The sequence below is a fragment of the Erythrolamprus reginae genome, chromosome 4 (assembly GCF_031021105.1).
Source record: "Erythrolamprus reginae isolate rEryReg1 chromosome 4, rEryReg1.hap1, whole genome shotgun sequence".
NCBI classification, from domain to species: Eukaryota; Metazoa; Chordata; class Lepidosauria; order Squamata; family Dipsadidae; genus Erythrolamprus; species Erythrolamprus reginae.
The window spans coordinates 56,401,082-56,426,477 of record NC_091953.1 but is presented as its reverse complement, the minus strand read 5'-3'; the positions used below and the strand labels follow the sequence as shown (position 1 = coordinate 56,426,477).

At 38.3% G+C, this 25,396-nt stretch overlaps 1 protein-coding gene across 4 annotated transcripts in view; it reads left to right on the top strand.

Moving 5' to 3' along the window:
* The window catches only part of APP (amyloid beta precursor protein), a 139,126-nt gene that overhangs the window by 47,435 nt on the left and 66,295 nt on the right, over positions 1-25,396 (top strand). For all 4 annotated transcript variants that reach the window (XM_070750287.1, XM_070750286.1, XM_070750285.1 and 1 more), the window contains exons 3-5: positions 13,923-14,052; positions 18,573-18,685; positions 22,703-22,896. In XM_070750287.1, the coding sequence (XP_070606388.1) occupies positions 13,923-14,052; positions 18,573-18,685; positions 22,703-22,896 (437 nt within the window). The remainder of the gene's footprint in view (positions 1-13,922; positions 14,053-18,572; positions 18,686-22,702; positions 22,897-25,396) is intronic.

Below are 25,396 nucleotides of genomic sequence, written 5' to 3'. Positions count from 1 at the left end.
TCATTACAACATCTGCATTTCATGAACTTGCAAGACAGTCAGTTAGCCTTAGTCAAAAAGTCACTTTGGCAAGTCTCATTATCTCAGCCCAATTCACCTCACAGGGTTATTGTGAGGAAAAGAGGAAGAGGAAGGTAGAATTAAAATGCTAATTAAATGAATACTGTACTATTAACTTAATATTATGATTTCAATTTCTAAAATTTATATCCTAGCATTGAAGCATATGCAAATACTGTATAAGCAGTATTTTGGGCTATAGTGTGCTATTTCTTCCATAAATCATTCTCCCCACCCCCAAAAAATCCTTCCCCCTTTTCCTTGTTTTTCTTTTATTCTTGATTTTTTATTGTATGAATAAATATACTGATGTGCAGTATGATCAAAAATATTATCTAGGTCCCCAGCAGTCGGGTTTCAGGCCCGGTTACAGCACGGAAACTGCTTTTGTCGCGTTGATGGATGATCTCTGGCGGGCCCGGGACAGGGGTTTATCCTCTGTCCTGGTGCTCCTTGACCTCTCAGCGGCTTTCGAATACCATCGACCATGGTATCCTTCTGCACCGGCTGGAGGGGTTGGGGGTGGGAGGCACTGTTCTTCAGTGGTTCTCCTCCTACCTCTCCGATCGGTCGCAGTCGGTGTTAGTGGGGGGTCAGAGGTCGACTCCGAGGTCTCTCCCTTGTGGGGTGCCTCAGGGGTCGGTCCTCTCCCCCCTGCTATTTAATATCTACATGAAACCGCTGGGTGAGATCATCCAAGGGCATGGGGTGAGGTATCATCAGTACGCCGATGATACCCAGCTTTACATCTCCACCCCATGTCCAGTCAACGAAGCAGTGGAAGTGATGTGCCGGTGTCTGGAGGCTGTTGGGGCCTGGATGGGTGTCAACAGACTCAAACTCAACCCGGATAAGACGGAGTGGCTGTGGGTTTTGCCTTCCAAGGACAATTCCATCTGTCCGTCCATTACCCTGGGGGGGGGAATTATTGACCCCCTCGGAGAGGGTCCGCAACTTGGGCGTCCTCCTCGATCCACAGCTCACATTAGAGAATCATCTTTCAGCTGTGGCGAGGGGGGGCATTTGCCCAGGTTCTCCTGGTGCACCAGTTGCGGCCCTATCTGGACCGGGACTCATTGCTCACAGTCACTCATGCCCTCATCACCTCGAGGTTCGACTACTGTAACGCTCTCTACATGGGGCTACCTTTGAAAAGTGTTCGGAAACTTCAGATCGTGCAGAACGCAGCTGCGAGATCAGTCATGGGCTTACCTAGGTATGCCCATGTTTTGCCATCACTCCGCAGTCTGCATTGGCTGCCGATCAATTTCCGGTCACAATTCAAAGTGTTGGTTATGACCTTTAAAGCCCTTCATGGCATTGGACCAGAATATCTCCGAGACCGCCTTTTGCCGCACGAATCCCAGCGACCGATTAGGTCCCACAGAGTGGGCCTTCTCCGGGTCCCGTCAACTAAACAATGTCGGTTGGCAGGCCCCAGGGGAAGAGCCTTCTCTGTGGCGGCCCCGACTCTCTGGAACCATCTCCCCCCAGAGATTAGAACTGCCCCTGCTCTCCCTGCCTTCCGTAAACTCCTTAAAACCCACCTTTGCCGTCAGGCATGGGGGAACTGAAACTCCTCCCCTGGGCATGTACAATTTATGCATGGTATGTTTGTGTGTGTGCTTGTTAGTAAATGGGATTCTTTTTTAAAAAACTTTTTAAAATATTTTAAATTTATTTGGATTTGTTACGATTGTTATATTTTGCTGTGAGCCGCCCCGAGTCTGCGGAGAGGGGCGGCATACAAGTCTGAATAATAAATAATAAATAATAAAATAAATAAATATTAATGTAGACATTTTTCTTCTGCTATTCCACTTTAACAGAGAAAGAAAAGATATGATATGTGTTCAATTGTTTAAAAAGTCTGCACTTTCTATCTAGAATATACCTGAACAAGGCACTGGTATTCTGTTTTTCAAATCTCAAAACCATATACTGTATTGTATATAAATATTAATGATCTATCCAAGATTCCCATACACAGTACAGGTTATTAAATCATAGCCTGACCTCAACCAACATAATTGCATTGGTATCTGTAATAGATGAAATATTGTGGTTATGTGAATTAGTGCTTGAACCAAAAAAAAAATCTTACATCAATCCTGTATAGGAAATAATTTGCAGGTAGGAATAGATAGGGTGCTTTGCAGTTCCTAGTGCTCTCTGAGTTGGTAGTTTGCTTGCAGACATTTCATAATGCAATTATGTAACATTAGTGCACCATATAGAAACAGAGGTCAAAACCTAGAAAATTAAGATTAGCATTTTCAAGTCATCTATATTTTGGTAAAAAAAACGAGAAGTGGGTAACACAGAATACTGATTGAAATCAATCTATCTGTCCATCCGTCCATCCATCCATCTCCCTCCCTCCCTCCCTCTCATCCTTTCTTCCATCCATCCATCCATCCATCTCCACATTTAAAACAGGGAAGAACAGAAATAGTTGAAGAGTGTATAGCCACAAATCAGATAACATTTTCTTTGAAATTCTGGTCTCTTGAATCTTTGACTTCTCAAACATATTTTAATACAGTGATACCTCATCTTACAAACGCCTCATCATACAAACTTTTCGAGATACAAACCCGGGATTTAAGATTTTTTTGCCTCTTCTTACAAACTATTTTCACTTTACAAACCCACCACCACCGCTGGGATGCCCCGCCTCCAGACTTACGTTGCCAGTGAAGCATCCATTTTTGCGCTACTGGGATTCCCCTGAGGCTCCCCTCCATGGGAAACCCCACCTCTGGACTTCTGTGTTTTTGCGATGCTGCAGGGGAATCCCAGCAGGGGAATCCCAACATTGCAAAAATTAGTGCTTCGCTGGCAACGGAAGTCTGGAGGTGGGGTTTCCCAGCAAGGGGAGCCTCAGTGAAATTGCAGCATCGCAAAAACACAGAGGTCCGGAGGTGGGGTTTCGAGGAATTCGGTGTTTTTGTGATGTTGTGATTTCACTGATGCTCCCTTCGCTGGGAAACCCCACTTCCGGACTTCCGTTGCCAGCGAAGCGCACGTTTTTGCGATGCTGGGATTCCCCTGCAGCATCACAAAAACACAGAAGTCCGGAGGTGGGGTTTCCCATGGAGGGGAGCCTCAGGGAAATCCCAGCGGTGCAAAAATGGGCGCTTCGGCTGGCAAAAGGGGTGAATTTTGGGCTTGCACGCATTAATCATTTTTCCATTGATTCCTATGGGAAACATAGTTTCGTCTTACAAACCTTTCACCTTAAGAACCTCGTCCCGGAACCAATTAAGTTTGTAAGACAAGGTATCACTGCATTTCTAATTTATTTTAGATATCTCTTCTGGTTGCAAACCAACACATTATGTTCTGCAATGTAAAAAAACATATTTTTAAAAGAAAAAAAGCCATTTTGATAGTTATGTCAGAGATATCTCTTGATAGCTACTCAAAGAAAATAGCACATTTATATGTTAATGGGATATTAAATATTACATGTGTTTAACTTATTTAGAGGAATACTTCACTTCCTAAAATACCTTTCTAGATTGTTTCTTCAACTATTAGTGGTGAAGGCTTTCTGAAGACTGAATCAGTTTGAGGGCTTTCTGAATTGGTTTGCATAGGGATGCCCAGAAGACTGTCTACCTGTCTAAATAAATATTATGTCAGTGTATTTCTGTTGAAATTTGATGTAGTTCTCTGAATGGGAGAAGAAACTTTTGAATTGGAGATTTCCAATTATTTTATATTTTTCTAAATTCCTTTGAAGTACTGTACTTTCCAAAATAATTTATATTCTGCAAGATCTTTATTTTCCAGTTCTTTGTGTAGTACATGTTTAGAGAAGAGTGAAAAATTTAGAATTCCTATATTTTCTTTGACTATATATTTTCAATCTGCAGCTCTTTAGTATCACTTCTCTTCCCTTGTCCAGAACTCCAGATGTCATAGATATTTATAAGCCTTAGCAAAAATCTAGGCCAAAATTAGCTTATCAGCATGAAGCCCACCACCACTTTCCACGTTAAAATTCTATGTGATTAATAGGCAACAAGTAGCAGTGTGGGTTTAGCAATATCTTGGAATGATATAGACAAAAGAATGAATAATAAAAATGTGCAGTTGCTAGGACCTTCTGCCCAGCTCCTGACTAGCTGTTCTTGTATTAATTCAGGCCTTTTGCCTATGAAACAGTTCTACAACTGTTGTGTTGCTACTTTGGTGAAGAAGTTTTAATAAAATTGGTGTCGGACAATGGATTCTTTCAAGTGTGTGTGTGTAGGTGGGGTGGGTAGGCAGGAACGTATACAAATAAATATACTCACTCACTCCCTCCCTCTCACACATGTATACACGTACTTTGCAATAGTACTTAGACTTAAATACTACCTCATAGTGTTTGTGTAAGTGGTTGCAGAGTCAGCAAGAGCAAGGAAGGAATGAACATTATATAATATGTATAGTTTTGCTCCAGAAACTTTTCTGACAAGATTCTTAATTCGTAGATTTAATTTTTAATTTTTGTGCTTGTACATCTTCCCAGAGTTTTCCTCTTTTCATTATTATTATTATTATTATTAGATTTGCATGCCGCCCCTGTCCGTAGACTCGGGGCGGCTAACAACAGTAATAAAACAACATATAACAAATCTAATATTTAAAATAACTAAAAACCCTTATTAAAAACCAAACGTACACACAAATGTACCATGCATAAATTGTATAGGCCTGGGGGAGTGAATATCTCAATTCCCCCATGCCTGACGACAGAGGTGGGTTTTAAGGAGCTTACATTAGATTGGTTTACAAAAAGTGCAGGAGGAAAAAGAGGTTTGAATTATTGATGTTACACTAATATGTGTTGAAGGTTGGTTGCTGAAGGTAGGAAGACTAAGATATGAGAGATATAAAGCATGTATGAAAATAAATGGAATGCATAGTGAATGGTTCAACACTGAGAAGGTAGTAAGCCAAAGATGTGTGATACCCCTTGATTGTTTAATGTATCTACGTACAAATGTATGAGAAATGCTTGCAGTGATCTACATTGCTTATGTGAGCATGAATGTACTTTTGCATGCAAACCATATCCTGTTCTTAGCTCACAATTCTAATGATTTATATCAGTTGCACATATGAAAGGCCCCAAACATTTGGGCACTAGGGACAGAGTTTTTTCCACAGATCCGGGAATGGATGGGTCATGGTTTCATGTGCTGCCTGGATCCCACAGATGGGCCTTTGCGTGTTTCAGCATACCAGTGCTGGTCTATGAACTGGAGGTTGGAGACTCTCACTGTATATCACAGAATTAATGCATCAAAGAACAAGGTTGACAGATATGAGGGGGAAATTGAACGAGATTAAATTATGCATTAAAAATTAGAACTGGTAGATTAATTTTTGTATTTTGATTTATGTTGATTAAACATTTGGCTAAATTGATAGTATTTTAAGATGTGCAAATGCTAAGAAAAATAAAAAGTAGTATAACAAAGATGCTTATACACAACCATTTTTATTTCTTTTAGTGCAACTGCATAGATAGATATTTGTATGAATTAGATATCTTAAAACATAAAAGTTAGACAATATAATAAGAACTGATTATTTAAGTGTGCAGCAAACCCCAGGGTTGACCAGACCTGGAGCCTCCACCATCAGCGGTGCGAAGGCGACTAGCTTCCATTAGCCGAGGAGACTACGTGCTAGAAAGAGTTGCTTGAAGAATTGGATTATTTAAGTGTGCAGTGAAACAACTGAATGAATATGGAATATGGATATAGTAAATGGATACTGAATGGATAGTGAATTAATATGGATTAAATACAAAAGTGAGTGGTCACTATGAAACTATCAGTATGTTGGTGTGGATCCAGATATACAGAAAATGAGCAAGAATAATTAAAAAATATGCAAAGCAAGAATATACAAGTAGGGGGGAGGAAACAGACTGAAAAAGTTATAATTGCGGTTGATATGTTATAACATCCTATGAGAAAATTCTGCATTTTTTTGTAAACCACTATGAGTGATTATAGGATATGTAAGTTTGAAAATTATATTTATATTTGTAATTGTATTAAATTAAAATTATTGATTTTAAAAATATGTATTTAAAATATTTGTATTGACTATCTTTCTTATTATAAGACTATTACAGTAAAGTGATATACTGTATATGAAAATAAGTTAGTAGAAAATTATTATTATTATTATTATTATTATTATTATTATTATTATTATTTATTAGTTTTGTATGCCGCCCCTCTCCGTAGACTCGGGGCAGCTCACAATAATAATAAAACAATGTATAACAAATCTAAGCTCTTACTGTTAATTAATTAATCAAATTTATATACCAATCATCTCACTCTTGCAGTGACTGTAGATGGTTTACAAATAAAAACTATAAAATCCATGTAAAAAGAGACCAAAATGAAAAGACAAAGTAAAAATAAAAATAAAAACAATTAAAAAGATGAATGAAGCATCCTCTAGCAACCAAACATTCCCAGGCAGCATGCTAAGATATGGTTTATAGCTTATTTAGCAAGCCATAATTGATTGAGTTCACATAATGGACTTTGGAAGCACTTTTGGTGCTTCATAGGAATATGTTGTGTTAGTCATGCTTTGATGAAGTACTTCTTTGACATGGCACTTCACTTAGAGATTTGCATCAGAGCTGCTATGCTGCATCAAATCAGCCACTTCATTGATTTTCATCAGTCTTGTGTGAAGTACCCTAACAAGGCCTAGCTTTGCGTGACCCTAATATTACAGTGTGTGCGAGCTGTTGTACTATATTCATAAATGCACATGTCAGCCAAATAACATTTCAATGCAGATTAGAGCTCTGTATGGATAAGGATATGCCAGATGTTAAAGCTGGTTTAGAAAAGATGTAGCATGCTGGTTCATGCTGTAAAATTGAGAAAGCAAAAGAATAGTAAACAGTAGTTATTTTTGTAATTGCTTATAGAAAATCTTTCGGAATAGGGGCGTGGAGAAACGCTGGTTCCCAGCTGTTTCTGGGTGCCGATTCAGTTTGAATTGGCCCAAACCTCTCTGGAGGGGAGAGGAAGAAGGGGACTTGGTTTGGTCCCTGTTTGGGGTCGGCAAACCTCAGGGTTGACCAGACCTGGAGCCTCCACCATCAGCGGTGCGAAGGCGGCTAGCTTCCATTAGCCAAGGAGACTGCATGCTAGAAAGAGTTGCTTGAAGAATTGGAAGTCATCCGGAAAAGAAAAGGGAATGCAAGTTTTGCGCTGGTGTTGTGGCGAGGAGAATCGACTGAAAAGTTGAGCATTGCTGATGGAGGGAAAAATCTTTCTGTTACTTTCTGCTTATGGATTACTGGAAAAGGAGTTCGAGAAATTGGGGGGAACGGCCTCCCGAACCCAAACTTTTGCCGAACTTCCGGGTTCGGGGTTCGGGAGGCCGCTGAGAAGCCCCGCCACCAGGCTGTCACCTTTTAAAACAGCCGGGGAGCTTCTCGGCGGCCTCCCAAACACCGAACCCGGAAGTTTGGGTTTGGCGTTCGGCGTTCGGGAGGCCGCCGAGAAGCCCCCCGGCTGTTTCAAAATGTGACAGCCGGACGGCAGGGTTTTTTTGCAGGTTTTTTTTCGTTGCACGGATTAATTGATTTTACATTGTTTCCTATGGGAAACAATGTTTCGTCTTATGAACTTTTCATCTTACGAACCTCCCCCGGGAACCAATTAGGTTTATAAGACGAGGTATTACTGTATAATTTTTATACTGATAAAATTAGATATAAGGGTTTTTAGTTTATTTTGAGATTTTCACTAAGTACGGCTTTGATATCAAGATTATAAGATATGAAAAATATTGATTTTACCAATACGGTAGTTTAAGTAATATTAATGATGGACTTAATTAGACATTAATGGAGATTTATCTGGATGACAAAATTAGAAAGAAGGGAATAAGGGGTGTGTGATGATAACTGAAATTAAATAGGATTTAAGAATGTATAATTTGTTTATATAAGATTTACTAATCCAAAACTATTTTATTGTAACAAAAGAGAAGGTATATCGCTTTTTGTATTTTATGATGTGGAGGGGGGAAAAAATTACTCTGATAAATTTACTCTGAAAATCTTTTACTTCTATTGACCATGTCAACTTATACAATATTCTTAAGAAAATAAGAATCCCAGAACATTTCACTTTTGTCAGGATATATTTACAAGGAATGATTGAAGGCTATGTATTCTCTTCTTATTCAGCCTATGTGATTGATATATATTGAGGAGGCGGATTGCATAATAATAATAATAATAATAATAATAATAATAATAATAATAATAATAATAATAATGGAAAAGGAAAAATTGGAAAATATTATAATAAGAACTGACATGGTTGCAAAACAAGCAAAGAAGGTCAAGAATTGGAGTGCACCTGGCCTGGATGAATTGCATGTATACTGACTAAAACACCTGACCAGCCTCCTTTATCAGATGGCCACTCAATTTGATAAAATGCTTCAAAGTGCAACAAACAAAGAATGGATAACGGCTGGCCGAACATACTTAATAATGAAAGATCCAGAAAAGGGCACAGAACCAAGCAACTATCACCCAATTACTTGTCTGCCAACAATGTTGAAACTTTTTACAATAATACTGGCAAATTCAGTATTCAATCATCTGATGGAAAACTGTTTTTAACCAGTAGAACAAAAAGGAAATTATAAAAAATAAAGAGGACAAAAGATCAGTAGCTCATTGACAAAATACTAAAAATGCAAAACAAAGAAAATAATATTTAAATATGGCATGGATTGATTACAAGAAAGCATTTGACTCTATCCCACAGCTGGATTAACACCTGTCTGGAAAACTTTAGAATCAGCAAAAATATCTGTACATTTTTAAAGCAAATATGCAAAAATGGAAAACAGTTCTAACAGCAAATGGGGAGAACATTAGTGAAGTCAACTTCAGACAAGGAATCTTCCAGGGTGACTCACTTTCATCACTACTATTTAACATCACATTTATTTCATTGACAGTAATCCTATGAAGCACAAAACTGGGATACCAAATATTAAGCCAAAATGGCAAGATAAACCATCTATTCTACATTGATGACTTAAAAATGTATGCACAAAGCCCAATGAACTTAAATCAATACTCAACATAGTTCAACTGTTCAGCAGTGACATCAAAATGAACTTTGGACTTGAAAAATGTGCTATATTATCCACACAGTGAGGAAAAATAAAAAAAATGAAAAGAATAGAACTGGGAAGTGGAAGCATTATGAAAGCATTAGCAAAGGATGACAGATACAAACACCTAGGCATATTGAAATCAGATAACATATTGAATGGAAAAGTTAAAGAGTCAACACAAAAGGAATATATCAGGAGGGTCCGCAAAATATTAAAATCAAAGCTGAATGCTGGAAAATGCATAAACATTTGAGTATGTACCACACTCAATTCAAGGGAATCACCAATCAAGAAAGACCTTATAAACTAGTACAGTATGTGGTAGGCATCAGTGGTCTATGGAGTCTATGGAGAGGGGCGGCATACAAATCTAATGAATGAATGAATGAATGAATGAATGAATGAATGAATGAATGAATGAATGTCATAAAGGTTTTATCTTTGACAAGCAATGAAAGCAAAACTTGGACTTTGAAGAGGTAGCTTCTGGCCTTTGGTGTTAGACTCTCAGAATACCAAAGCTTACCAAGAAAACAAATAAAATTGTAGATCTTTTGAGAGGTTTGCAAATTTTGGAGAAAGTGGAAGGAAGGAGATGAAGAGAATAACCAGCAGCAAAGTGGATAGATTTAATTACAGTGGCAATAGAATGACCTTTGGATGAATTGAAAAGCTGGATTGGGGACTGGCCATGATAATTAAGAATCAACATTGAATAATGGCATATAATCAGCCAGTAACTATTTATAAGCCATTTGGGTTCTGTAATCAAAATCCTTATAAATCATACTGTGACTTAGCAAGATTTCCTCAAGTAATGAGGAAACTCACTCAATTTATTTGAACTTTGATGGTGAATAAATGGGTAACTGAATCTCTAGCAAAACTACATGGACTGATGTGTCAGGTAACAGAAGCAACACATAGTATAACATGTTTAAGTCAGTAAAAAAGATATTTTAATATTACTTTTTAAATAATTACATTATAAGGAGAAAGAGTAGTTGTTATCTAGTTAAACACTTATTACAAATAAACAAGATGAACAAGTTAATTAAAAGCAGCATTGAATGTGCTGTATAATTAATTATACTGTATGCTGTTGTTATGATACATCATTAATTTTTTATTACATTGCCTACATTCCTAGCCAATTATTTATAAATAAATAATAAGTTCTATAAATAGGTAAATAGATCAATGGTAAGGTGGTTGATGAGACCCAATAACATAGTTTGTTTTACTCCTGCCTTCGTTCCGTCCCATTTGAATGAAAGTAGTGTATAAAGTTTTATTTGCACAGCAGTAGATGTGTAATGAAGTAATTCTGTGTTTGCATCATTGTGCAGTATATATTTCAGTACTCTTAACAGCCTCTCTATATTGATTTAATTATTAATTGAATAGCATTCAAAGAAAACTGCCACCATGAGATCATGTGTTTCAGTTACCTTGCGTCATGCAGGCTTCTGATTCATGTTAATATGAAAAGTAAATGCTGGATGAGCAGCCCGTAGGGATTCGTTTTCAGATTGGCAATATTCCAGGTGCTGCTTTGCTTCTTAGTGGAAAAATGCAAAGCTACTAAATATTGGGGAGGGGGGGGGAAAGAGATTTGCCTAACTTTGGTTTTTATTTTTTTAAAATATACCACAACTATTAAGGATCACACTGCCATTGTTTTGCTCTTGACTAAATCAGATGCAGTTCTGGTTTTTAACAATTGCTTTAGGGAGCCGAGAAAAATGATTTCTCCTGTAGTGAATTATAAAAGCCTTTGCTATATTTTATACAATAGACTTAGACTTCTCCAAACTGGTTCCTTTAAAATGTTGGAGCCTACTCTCTATTTTCACCCATTGTAGTAACTATTGATCATATCTAGGATAATGGCAGCTTTGGTAAAATTAATACAGAGAGCATGTTGGGAAAGGGTGGTACCTACCATATGGATGTTTGCCAACTTTATTTTTGCTTGTTCCATCAAATACTTTGCATTACTTATCAAAGCTGTAATTTATGGCTCTGGGGTGAGAATTGCTAGCCACAGTTAAAATCATTTGCCTGATGTGTTCTGTACTATAATTTGGATTACAGTGGCACCTCATCTTACGAACGCCTCTTCTAACGAACTTTTCAAGATACGAACCCGGTGTTTAAGATTTTTTTGCCTCTTCTTCCGAACTATTTTCACCTTACGAACCCAAGCAGCTGCTGCTGGGATGAAGGGGTTTCTTCCCCCCCCCTTTTTTTTGAAGAAAGAAAAGGGAGGGGCAGCTTGGAGGAGTAAAGATTTTGCATGCTTGCAAAGGCACTGAAACGGTGTCTTTTGAAGAAAGAAAAGGGAGGGGCAGCTTGGAGGAGTAAAGATTTTGCATGCTTGCAAAGGCACTGAAACAGTGTCTTTTGAAGAAAGAAAAGGGAGGGGCGCCCCCCTTGCCTTTCTTCCTTCCCACTCGCCCTTTAGCCTAGCCTTGCTTCTTCCACCCGCCCCCTTTAGCTGCTCCTCCCTGCCCTCTGTTCGCCTCCCTTCTAAAGTTTGGGATTTTCCTGAAGGATTTGCACGCATTATTTGCTTTGACATTGATTCCTATGGGAAACATTGTTTAATCTTACAAACTTTTCACCTTACGAACCTCCTCCTGGAACCAATTAAGTTCGTATGATGAGGTACCACTGTATAACGTTTGAAAACTTTGACTCTTGAGCATATAGTCAAAAAAACAATCTCATTGATGATATTTTTTTCTCTCTCCACTTTCCCTATTTCTCCCCACCCACAAATCACTTAAAATGCTTAGCAGGTACAGTGCAGGCACTATAAAATGGAGGGTCAATTGCTTTCTGTCCATTTATCGTTAAATTAAAAAGTGAACATCTAAGCTAAAGTACAACACTAGGATGTACTGTGGAAACCATGTAAATGGTAAGATTACACATGAAGACTAACTGATGCCAGAAGACTAATTTAAACATTAGAAACAAGATTGGAAGAGCAATAGTCCACAGTAGATACAATTTAATTGTCTATATCATATTATAATATGAATTTTAGGAAATTTTACAAATCCAGGGTTTTATCACCTTGTTTACCCCATACAAGATATCCCTATATATAATAAGCCCAATCGGGCTTTTGAGTACAGTACATGGCAGTAAGGCCAAGTGCTTTTTTCAGAGTTTAAAAAAATATAAGACGGTCTTATTTTTAGGGAAACACGGTATATATTCAACAATGCAGCCTAAAGTATCATTGTGTTTTAATACTCTTCTGTCGGGCTCTCTGGTACACTCCTCCCAAAAATTCACAGGTATAAATTTCAGACACACACACGTTTGAAAATTCAAAACAATGTTCTTTATAATGAAAATTCACATAAACTAAGCCATCTTTTGGTATAGCAAAGAGCACTGATCTCCAAACAAACTGGTAATTTGTACAAGTCCCTTATCAGTTCCGTGATACTTAGCTTGCAGCCCTGAGGCAATTCACAGTCCTTCTTTCACAAAGTGAAACACACTTTGCCCTGGTTTAGTTTCAAAGCAGGGAAAAATCAGCACACAAAAGATCAAAGTCAGTAAAGCAGTCACGAAACACAACGATCAGATAATCCTCCACAATGGCCAAACCCACAGGCTGCTATTTATAGCAGCCTCACTAATTACCACAGCCCCACCCAACCACAGGTGGCCTCATTTTCTTTGATAATAATCTCTCAGTTGTTGTTGCCTATGCATCGCTCTCTGCCCGCGTGGCTGTATCATTAACTCTTGTTCCAAATCCAAGGAGGAGCTAGATAATTGATCTTCTGAGCTGTCTGCCATGCTCTCCTCCTCCCTGTCACTCATGTCTTCTTGGTCAGAGGAGCATTCATCAGCAGATTCCACCGGGGGCAAAACAGGCCTGCAGCATGTGGATGTCTCCCCCACACCCACAGTCCTTGGGGCAGGAGCTGGGCCAGAGCTAACCACAACAAATACCAATTAACCTTTAATAACTAAAATAAGTTTTCACAAATTTTGTTTAAAAATGAAAGATTTTAAAAGAAAACATAATATCTGTGTCAGGTTCCAATTAATGTACTATCACAAATCGAACTCCGAGGCATTCTGTTTCAACCTGAATTCATGTGAGAATAACCCATGATAGAAACAACCCCAGCCCACTCAGATTCAGGCTTGACAATCTAATTCTAATTTACTTTTCTCAAAACTTCATTCCCCTTGAAGATCTAGCATCCTAATTCTTGACACAAATGAATTATAAAAGAGCTTGGAAAAGTGCATAAATCATTCTAGTTTTTAAATCATAACTCCAGTAGCTGGTATTAATTTGAAAAGTTCTGAACAGCTTCATTTCAGGATAGATAAAAACACTTTTTCTTCAGAAAGAGATGCCATTTCCAATTTCTGAATATATATTTTATGATGATTCTCTCTCCTAGTCACTTTTAATACATGAACAATGGCAGAACACCTAATGATAATTTCCTTAATTGCAAGCCTGATTTCTAATATTTGTATATAAAATTGGCCTGCACAATCAAAATTTCACATAGATTTCTGCTTATTATATATATACTTTATGAAGCTTCCCAATCATAATGTTATGAATATCATATACATCTACAGTAACATTTTATCTCTATTTCACTATTTTATGTTTTCAATCATAGGTTTATCCTGAACTGCAAATCACAAATGTTGTTGAAGCTAATCAACCAGTAACAATCCAGAACTGGTGCAAGCAGGGAAGGAAGCAGTGTAGGAGTCATCCATATATTGTTGTTCCATATAGGTGCTTAGGTAAGTATAATTATAAATTTTGTCAAGATAATCTATGAATGTAATGATATATATTTATGTATATTTATATGTATATATGTGTGTGGGTGCGTGTATACTAGGTATAGTTACACTTAAAATTAATTTTATTCTAATAAAATGTCTGCACCTTGTGTTGCTGAAACAAAAAATTGGATCCAAACCAGTACAGTGGTACCTCGTCTTACAAACTTAATTCGTTCCGTGATGAGGTTTGTAAGGTGAAAAGTTCGTAAGATGAAACAATGTTTCCCATAGGAATCAATGTAAAAGCGAATAAAACATGCAAGCCCAAAACTCACCCCTTTTGCCTTACGCTGCTGGGAATCCCTGCCTCTGGACTTATGTTGCCAGCTGAAGCGCCTGTTCTTGCGCTGCTGGGATTCCCCTGAGGCTCCCTTCGCTGGGAAACCCCACCTCCGGACTTCTGTGGCTTCAAAGCACCCGGTTTTGCGTTGCGCTGCTGGGATTCCCCTGAGATTCCCCTCGCTGGGAAACTCCACCTCTGGACTTCCGTGTTTTTGCGATGCTGCGATTTCCCTGAGCCTCCCCTTGCTGGGATTCAAAGAAGCACCGGCAAAAATAAAGGGAATCCCAGTGAGGGGAGGCTCAGGGAAATCGCAGCATCGCAAAATACGGAAGTCCGGAGGTGACGTTTCCCAGCGAGGGGAGCCTAAGGGAAATCCCAGCAGCGCAAAAACAGGCGCTTCGCTGGCAACGGAAATCCGGAGGTGGGGCATCCCAGCGACGGCGGCTTGTAGTTCGGAAGAAGAGGCAAAATAATCTTAAACACCGGGTTTGTATCGTGAAAAGTTCGTTAGATGAGGCGTTCGTAAGACGAGATACCACTGTATTTGTTTATTTGTTTGGAAATTATGTCTCCAAGTGTTATATAAGGTCCTTGTATTGGCAGGAGGAGGAAAACAGATTATCAAGGTTTCATCTGGAATGTCATGAGAATTTATTTGGTTTCTTATTTCTTTGCCTCCTATATACTGAAGTTTTTCCAATTTGTTTTACTATGGCTTCAATTAAACGTTCTTCATTGCAACTGCCATATTTACTGGAAAATTTAATCTTCCAGAAAATACTAAATACTTCAGTTACCAAGTCTGTTCTACTGCTGAATTGAGGACTCCAAAATATATCATCCAAAAAAGCTAGCTATTTAGTTTCACTCTTCTGGTCAACTGTAATTTTATTTGTAACTCCCATTGTTCTATATCTTGTACCCTGAAATGACATGAAATGGAAAAAAACATTTTTTTTTTGCTTCAAACAGATCACATACAGGAAGTTCTGTTGAAACTTTCTGAATAACAGTGATTTGGCAAATACAAAATCTGGAACTTATTTTCTTTGTTCTAGGCTCTGGCAAAAACAAAACTGTTTAGGTCTCAGAGTGATTTGATGGGGCTTATATAAGGCTACTGAATACAGCTGTTTCTCTCCTCTCTTACTTGGCAACCTGTCTTCTCCCATTCTTTTCAATGCCTTCCCTCCTTTGTGATCCAATGTAGCATGTCCCTCTGCCCTGCCCATCCTCCAGCAATTTCCCTGCTTTCCTTGAACTGCTTCTAGTATAGCGTATCCCACCATAGTACCCATTCCTATCATTCCTCTGCTTTCCCTTAGCTGCCACTACCTCCATTGTCTTACTTTATATATTTTTTTAAATTATTAGTGTGGCCCTTCCCAATTTCATTTCATTCTGAACTTTAGCTTTTTTGATAGAACCTCTTTATGAACTTAATTGCCTGCACACTTCCTAGACAACCTGGGGATTGTGTTTTGTTTTTTAATATTTTTGCTAAATATCCACATGGCACATTTTTTTCTTTACTTTTTTAAAATCCAAATTGGTTGCAATTGTGCATTTAGTATCTTTTTAAAAGATTTCTTCATCTCCCCTGTTATTGTGAAAGTTGAGGCTTTTGAAGTCCAAGTTATGCTATTACAGTATTAGTTTTCCTTAAAATGAATAATTACAATTCTACAGTATTACATGGCCATTTTTCTTCACTATTCTTGCTAGTGGCTTAACATCAGCTTTCTTTTTAGTGACCAACTAGACAGGAATGACTAATTATCTTGTGCCTTCCCCCACTTATTGATAGGACAAACTAGAAATTTCCCAGCAGGGCAATGCTTGACTGAATGTGTTTTTCAACAAACGTTGGGATATTCAGTCATCAGTATTGTTTCATTCCTCATTGAAAAACCTGCAATTCATTTTTGAAACTGGTCACCTACATCTTTTCCTTGTTGTTGATAGTATGCATCATAGTCTGCATAATGAGGAGAGGGGCGGCATACAAATCTAATAAATATAATATAATATATCAACAGGTTTTAAAATTGGATTTCTTATTTTAATGCAGTATCATAAAGTTCATTCATATAGATTTCTGCGCAAATATGAATTGCAATACCTAATTCCTTTCTGTTGAGCAAATAGTATCTTTTAGTTGCTATATTCTAATTATGGAAGTCATCCTACCAATATATCAATGAAGTCATATTTTATTCAGTGTACTAAACATTCCAGTTCAGTTTTTCTGTTATAAACTTTATAGACAATGAATGGTATGAACTTCATGAGCAAATCTTCAGATCTTTCAGCAGTTCAATACAGAATATTCCTTTCTTTTCTTCTGTTTTTACAACCCACAAATTTTGATCTGACATCCTTTAAAATGTTCATCTTCAGTTTCCCAGAGGAATCTGTTAAAAGTCTTCATGATCAAACTACATATGTTTTAGCCAATAGCATTTTATCAATCCAGTATTCGATTCTTTAGATAACTCAAGACTTTTGAACAAAATATTATTTTGTTATAATATTTTATAATATTACCTGCATCACAGACCTAGTCATTTGTATATTTCCTCCTCCATCAAATATATGTCTCTTTCATGAAATAAAAGATGTTTGCAAAAATGGGTCCTTTACAGACTCTTGAGTTACATATCTAGATTTTCTTTGATGCCTTGTTTATAGTGTGTATATAGTGTACATACAGGGGTGGACACAAAAATGGAAACACTTGACTTTTTGGCATCATAATATTTGAACATGATCATATCAATCAAAACCTGACATATTTTAATGTTTGTTTTTAATTCTGTTATTTGATACGTTTTTTAAACTACCTATTTTTTTTAACATAAATTTACGGAAATTAGTTATAACCTTCTAGAAATGGTAGACCTCTCAGATTTTCAAAGAGGCCAAATTGTTGGTGCTTGAATGGCAGGTGCTAATGTAACAGAAAGTGCCCGAATGTTTGGCGTTTCAAGAGGTAATATCTCAAAAATAATGACTGCTTTTGAAAGAGAAGTGAAAACGTTCTCAGCCAAGCACAGGTCTGGTCGAAAGTCAAAGTCGTCTGAGAGAGATCGGACTCTAAAGCGAATTGTTAGAGCTCCTAAAATCACTGCAGAGCTCAATAGACACGTACAGAACCCAGTTTCCACAAAAACTGTTCGAAGGGAGCTTCACAAATCTGGATTCCACAGAAGAGCTGCAATTAGAAAACCTCTGCTCTCAAAGACAAATGTTTCAAAGCATTTAGAGTGGTGTAGAGACCACCAGAAATGGTCCCTCGAGCAGTGGCAAAATGTGATTTTCTCTGACGAAACATCATTTACCATTTTTCCGACCTCTGGCTGTGTTTACGTTGGAGACAGCTAAAAGAATCATTTCATCCAGACTGCCTTCTCCCAACTGTCAAACATGGCGGGGGTTCAGTGATGATCTGGGGTGCTATTTCTTGGAAATCTGCCGGGCCAATGATTTCCCTTCATGGAAGAATTAACAGCCATCACTATTTAGGAATTTTGGCCAACCAATTCATCCTATGGTTCAAGAATTGTTTCCAGAGGGGGATGCCATCTTTCAAGCATCTCATCTGGCCACTACAATCACCAGACCTCAACATTATTGAGCATTTATGGTTGATTTTAGAAATTCAAGTAAGAAGTCAATTTCCACCACCATCGTCTCTAAGAGAACTGGAGGGTGCTTTAACTGAAGAATGGGCTAAAATTCCTTTGGAAACAATTCACAATTTATATGAATCAATACCTCGGAGAATTGAGGCTGTATTTTCTGCAAAAGGTGGACCATCACCATATTGAAAGATATTTTGATGATTTTTCAAGGTGTTTCCATTTATTTGTCCACCCCCTGTATGTCCTCGCAGGAAGATATAAGCAGACTGAATAATTTTTAGAAAATGACATTAGATATCATCTTGTATTTCCAATAGCTTGACTTTAGAAGTTTGTAAATGAACAGGTTTTGTCTGATGTTGTTGCTGAAGTAGCATGACCAACTTGAGTTAATAAAGTCTAGTTTTCAATATCAGGTAATTCATATGTGAGATAGCTGTTTAAATCATTACAAATAATAATATTCCTTAAGCATTTCCAAATGTGCTTATAAAGCATTTATTCAAACTTACAATAAAATGGGAGTCTTCAAATATGTTTTCTTTCAGTTGGAGAATTTGTGAGTGATGCCCTTTTAGTGCCAGATAAGTGCAAGTTCCTTCACCAGGAAAGGATGGATATTTGTGAAACTCACCTGCATTGGCACACAGTTGCTAAAGAGGTATGTTGAAGTTCCTAGCCCTCTTTAAACTAAACATTTTTTGTGATGTTTAAAAATAAGACTTTAGCTTAGATGAACTAAATAGGCAGGGCCTTTGCACAAACACATGCATGGTTTATAATATCCCCAAATTTGCCGGAAGCTTACCTGGAAAATGTTTTTGCGGCCAAAAACCAAAGCAGCAAGACGAAATGTACAGTGGTACCTTGGTTAATGAATGCCTTGGTTAGCGTACTTTTCGGATAGCAACCAAAAATTTCGGCAAAAATTTGCTTTGGATACTGAACAAAAATTCAGATACCGAACAGAAATTTTTGGTTACTATTCGAAATGTTACACCCATTGTCCCTCACTCCCACCCCCCTCTCCTTACCTCTTTACCCCTTACCCCCCCCATTGTCCCTCACTCCCCCTTTCTCCTTTACCTCTTGCCTCTCTGCCTTCCTCCCCTTGCCAGGGGAGCAGCAAAGTGTCGCTTCGTCTATGATGAGGCAGACGTCTATGACGAGGCAGACGTCTATGATGAGTCTGCTGGTCCCGGCGGCAGCTTCTCTGTGAGGATATCAGCAGCGGCGGCAGCTTTTCGGGACAGCAGCGGCGGGAGTCTGGGCATGGACGTGATATTCCCGGCGCTGCTGTTCCTCGAAAGGAAGCTGCCGGAGCCGCCGCCGCCACCACCAGCTGGTTTTGCTATTTTGCTATTTAAAGAGAATATGTGTAAGTTAGGGTTGAAATGAGGGGTCATTGGTGCTCTGAGCTTGCTTGTTCTCTTTTAAATGTTTCATTACACAAACTAGGCAACACTATCAGTCCTATTTTGCTATTTGCATAACTGGTTTTCTGAATTAGTTTGTGATTCTTTTCAGACTATGATATGTTTTTGACATGTACATTTTTCCATAGCGTAAATTATTTTCATTTTCAAACTAATAATTTAATCTGGAACTAATTATAACAGAGTAATGTTTTCTTGATTGCCATCGGACATTATAATCATGAAGATTTTAATGTTATTCAAGCCCTGTTTTGAGTTTGTTATAAATGTTTAAATTTATGTGGGATAAAAGCTCCGGGGACCATTTTAAGATGTTCCTAATAGAGCAAACGCTGAAACTACATCAATCAGATCCAGAAATATAAAGTGAATTACAGGTTGTCTTCAGTTATGGTCACAATTGGGACTGGATTAGGCAATTGGGATCCAATTTTATGACAATGTTTGTGATGATCATTAACCTGATCATTGCAATCATTAGGCAAATCTGTGGTCATTAAGCAAACACTGTAAGTGTGAACCCATTTCCTAAACAGGAAAACATGTTTGAGATCACAGAATGCTGCAACTGGCTGTAAAAGCAAGCCAGTTGCTAAGCTCCCAAAATGTCATGTGACTGCAGATGTGTGTATGGCTCGCATTTTACAATGGCTACAAGTTCTATGCTTATTGTGATTTTGAACAGTCATTAACTACCAATTGTAATTCAAGGACTGCCTGTATGCTGCAGGAGGAAAATCTTGTTTTCATTTGTTCTATATCCTGAGGAGACAATAGTTAAATAGCTCTGCCAAAATAATAGATGGAGGATCAATTTTAATTATTTTTCTCAATAGTCAGAATTACAGGACCAAAAAAGAAAAGAAAGATAAAATGTAGAATATATTTAGAAAATTTACACACCGTAGAGACTAGAAATATAACATATACAGTGTTCCCTCGATTTTCACAGGGAATGCGTTCCGAGACTGCCCGCGAAAGTCGAATTTCCGCGAAGTAGAGATGCGGAAGTAAATACACCATTTTTGGCTATGGACAGTATCATAAGCCATCCCTTAACACTTTAAACCCCTAAATTACCATTTCAGATTCCCTTAACAACCATTTACTCACCATTATTACTGGTACTCACCATTGAATTAAGGCACTTAGTGATCCTGATATTTATAAACATAATTATTTATTAACAATAATTATTTTTTTTGTTATTTATTTGCAAAAATTATTAGTTTGGCGATGACGTATGATGTCATCGGGTGGGAAAAACCGTGGTATAGAAAAAAAACCGTGAAGTATTTTTTAATTAATATTTTTTGAAAAACTGTGGTATAGGCAATTCACGAAGTTTGAACCCGCGAAAATCGAGGGAACACTGTAATATATATCTGTATAGTATTCTTAAATGTAGCATTATTTATAAACATATGTTTTACTGTAGTTCAACTAAGGCAGTTCTAACATTCAATCCCACAGAGGCAGGTCTTTTGTTAGGCAAACGTTCCTTGATAGGTTCGTATCTCTGGGTTTCTATCCCGAAGAATTAATTTAAGCATTAAACTTCTATATTGTGTTCATTTTGTTCTCATAAAGAGTCACACTATTATCTTTTATTAATTTACTAAATGAAGTAATACAGCAAGTTTAATGCCACAGCAGCCTCTACAGGACATCTTGTGTTTTGCATGTCTTAATAAATCACAGCTTATCCTTACAAATATGAGCTTAGTTTTTCCCAGGGTGAGGTAGAGAAGGTTTCCTCATGAGGAAATCCAAATCTTTAGAAAGGAAAAGAAAATAAGTCTGCTTAACATTACTTCTGAATAAAACTCAGTCATCATGCTGCAGCAAAATTGTATGCATTTAACAGTGTATTTCACTCTTTCTCATCTTCACCTTGTGGACAAAGGACTCTGGCCAGATAGCAACGGTCCCCAACTTTTCTGGTTTGGCAGACTGGTGGAGAAGGCAGTGGACCGGGGGGGGGGGGGGGGGGGGGATGGAGGTACTCACACATATGCCACTTTCACAAATGTGCCTTAGAACATAAGAACATAAGAAGAGCCATGCTGAATCAGGCCAAAGCCCATCGAGTCCAGCATTCTGTGTCACACAGTGGCCCACCAATTGTACATGGGGATCTTGAGTAGAAAGAGAAGGCAAAACCCTCCCTTTCCCTTGGCCCCCAACAAATGGTACTCAAGGGAATCCTGCCTGCCTCAACCAACATAGAGGCGGCACATGGACATCCATTTCAATAACCACCGATACAATTGGCATCCATGAGTCTGTCTAATCCTGCTTTGAAGCTATCTAGGCTGAAAGCTGTCACAACCTCTTCTGGAAGTGAATTCCATAAACCAATAACCCTCTGGGTAAAGAAATATTTCCCTTTATTTGTCCTCGCTTTCTTACCTATAAGCTTTAGGGAGTGCCCCCTCATCCTAGTATTATGTGATAGAGAAAATAATTTTTCTCTATCCACCTTTTCTATCCCATGCATGATTTTATACACTTCAATCAAGTCACCCCTTAAACGCTGTCTTTCAAGGCTGAAGAGACCAAAGCGTTGCAACCTGGTTTCATAAGGGAGGTGCTCCATTTCCTTGATCATACTTGTTACCCTTTTTTGCACCTTTTCCAGTTCCATTATATCCTTCTTGAGGTGAGGTGACCAGAACTGTACACAGTACTCCAAGTGTGGTCTCACCATCGATTTGTACAGAGGCAATACAACACTTACTGACTTATTTTCAATTCCCTTCCTAATCATGCCAAGCATGGAATTTGCTTTTTTTTAACTGCTGCTGAGCACTGGGTTGACATCTTTATTGAGCTGTCCACCAAAATCCCAAGATCCCTTTCTTGGGTTGTCTCAGAAAGCTTGGTCCCCATCAGTTGGTGGGCATAATTGGGGTTCTTTGCCCCGATATGCATAACTTTGCACTTGTTTAGGTTAAAATGCATTTGCCACTTTGTTGCCCACTCACTCAATTTCGAGAGATCCTTCTGGAGCTCCCAAAAATCAGTTTCACACACTTGCACTCGCCCAACACTTTTGCATCCCAGTTCCAAACAGAAGGTGGCCCTCCACTGGGCCATAGACTGGGGGTTGGGGGACCGCAGCCATGTAGAGTTTGAATTAGCACTAAGACGATTGACTCACAAATCCAGTCTGTACCAGTTTTTAAAAGCTAGTTTTTGGTGACTGTATATGTTGTGTCTCTTTTGGGCTTTCTTTTTAGTCCTGCAGTGAAAAGGGAATGAATCTGCACGACTATGGCATGCTCTTGCCCTGTGGAATTGACAAGTTCCGTGGTGTGGAGTTTGTTTGCTGCCTAGTAGCAGATGAGAGTGACAATATTGATTCAGCTGAGGCCGAGGAAGATGATTCTGACGTTTGGTGGGGAGGTGCAGATGCAGACTATGCAGATGGCAGGTAAGACTCATCTTCATACCATCCACGGGTGGGCTGCTGTCCGGACGGGGCGGAACACAGTGCGGTAGTGAAAATCGAGCTCCACCCCAGAGCACCCAATTTACACTGAAAGATGCTGAAAGAAAATGCAGGGCGTCCTGCATAAGCCACGCCCACAGTATGGTAGTAAAATTTTTAGTAGCCCTTCACTGATACCATCATTGGTTGGGGGTGGTAGTGGGAGGAGTTAGAAACTTAATAGGGGATATGTATCACCCAGTGAAAGTCAGCAGTGAAGGAAGATTGTGATATTGTAACAGTAAGAGATATAGTTTAGTTAAGACCATATTTATTTGAAAGTTCTGTACATCCCGGTAGATTCAGAGGGGTTTGCTAATCAGGCTCTTTTCTCTCATCCCTTTATAATGGGTACGAGTAAAAGTGTTTTCTCTGATTTGATTGTTTAGTCACATTGTATGATTCTCTAGTGCTATATAAAGTCTACAAATGAAATTCTTGCACAGTCTTTCTATGAGGTTTAGAAGCACAATTTCTAAAGCTCTAAATTATATGAAAAAATAAGATTAGCACAATCCCCTATTAAAAATCTTGGCAATGAAAGATCTACCAGGCTGACAAATAAGCTGTCCGTTTACTCTTTTGCATTCACTTTTGGTGTATTGTAAGGAGAAATATCTTACTAAAGCTTAAGAGTTGCATCATCTGCTATTTTTAAAGTAAATTTAAATAATATACCATTTATGAATCATTTCAGCAGCTTATCGACAGCTTGCAGAAAAACATTTTTTCCTGTTTGTTAGCTGGTCTCTATGGGATTATGTATTGAAAGGTAGAATAAGTCTAGCTACTTTCTTACTAGTTTCAGCTAAATAATTGCTATTGCCAACTGCATAACATATTGAAATATCTTTATTCAATTGTGTTATGCAACATATAAGGATACAATGATGGTTATGTTTACTGAAAATTTTAGTAGAAAATATGAGCAATTTACAGCAATTTTATGAAGACACTTACCGTATATACTCGAGTATAAGTCGCTCCGACTATAAGTCGAGGCGCCTACTTTTGCCACAAAAACTGGGAAAATTTATAAACCCCTGTATAAGTCGAGGGTGGAAATTGCAGCGGCTACTGGTAACTTATAAAAATGGAAACCAATAAAATTACATCAATTGAGGCATCAGTAGATTAAATATTTTAGAATATTTATTTCAAAGAAAGCCAGTAAACTAGCTCTGTAAGTTTAAAAGAGGGTAAACAGGTATATATCCCCCAAGGCAGGTATAGGCAAAAAAATTGCAAGTACCTAGGTACTTACCATACCTTAATCCCCTGCTCCTGCTGGTTTGGGTTAGGGTTAGGATACTTGACCTCTCCTTGCCTCAAAGAGATACAATTTCCCTCTATATTTACAATTACTGAACATCCAAAATATACTTAATTCTATGTATATATGCCATATGTGTAAATAAATATTACACACAGGCACACAAAAATATACTGTACATTATCTACTATATAAACTGTATGTGTATATACAGAGAGAGAAAGAGAGAGAGCTCTTGTAAAATTATATATGGTACATTCAACCTCACTGTAATAGGAAAACAAACCCAGAGTCCACTTTCTGCCACACAGTTAACCATAACTAGAACATTACACATGTCTTCAGATGTACCGGTACTTCCCTAGCTTGCACATCACTGTTAGAGCTAGGAAATGTCATGGATTGAGTAAAATGTGGTGATTTTCACTTAACAATGCTTTTGCTTAACAACAAATTTTGAGCTCAATTGTGGTCATAGGTCTCTGTCTGTCTGTCTGTCTGTCTGTCTGTCTTCCTTTCCTGTCTGTCTGCGCCCCCCTCCTGTCCCCTCCCCGGGTAAATTACAGAGTCAATACTGTATTGTTTTTTTATTTAAGGTTACAAAGCAAATGAAGAATCATTTTGAGTATTCTTTAAAATTTCTTCAGTGAGATCCATAGCTAATCTGGCAAAAAAAAATTCACCTGGCAAAAAATTTTATTGTTGACATTAGGCACAGCCAGAGAGATGTCTTAAAAGGCAAACAAACTGTCAAAAAAGTATGTTTTTTAAAAATATAATATTTTGGTTGTTGAATTTAATTCTGCCTTGGCGCGGGGCAGCCCCCGCAGATGGGTGGCTGGCAAGGACCACGCATTCCCATCTTTGTGTCCGCTGGGGTTAAAGGAAAGTTTAGGGACCCCCGCCCCTTGGAGAAATGCCTCGTTGGTGACATTCTGAGCGTTTTTGCCTCCCCACTCCGAAAACCCCACTTCTCGGCAGCTTGCCGAGGCTGAGAGGAGAGTGATTTTAAAAGGCACTCTCAGCTTGGGGTTTTCTCCCCGCTGAAATGTTGCTCGGCCGCCGCCCTCAACACCCGCTTTGTCCTCGACCCGGCAGAAGAAAACCGCGTCCTTTCCTGTTGCTCTCTTCCCGAGAGGTGGGGTGAGGGGGTGTTGAGAAGACAAGCAA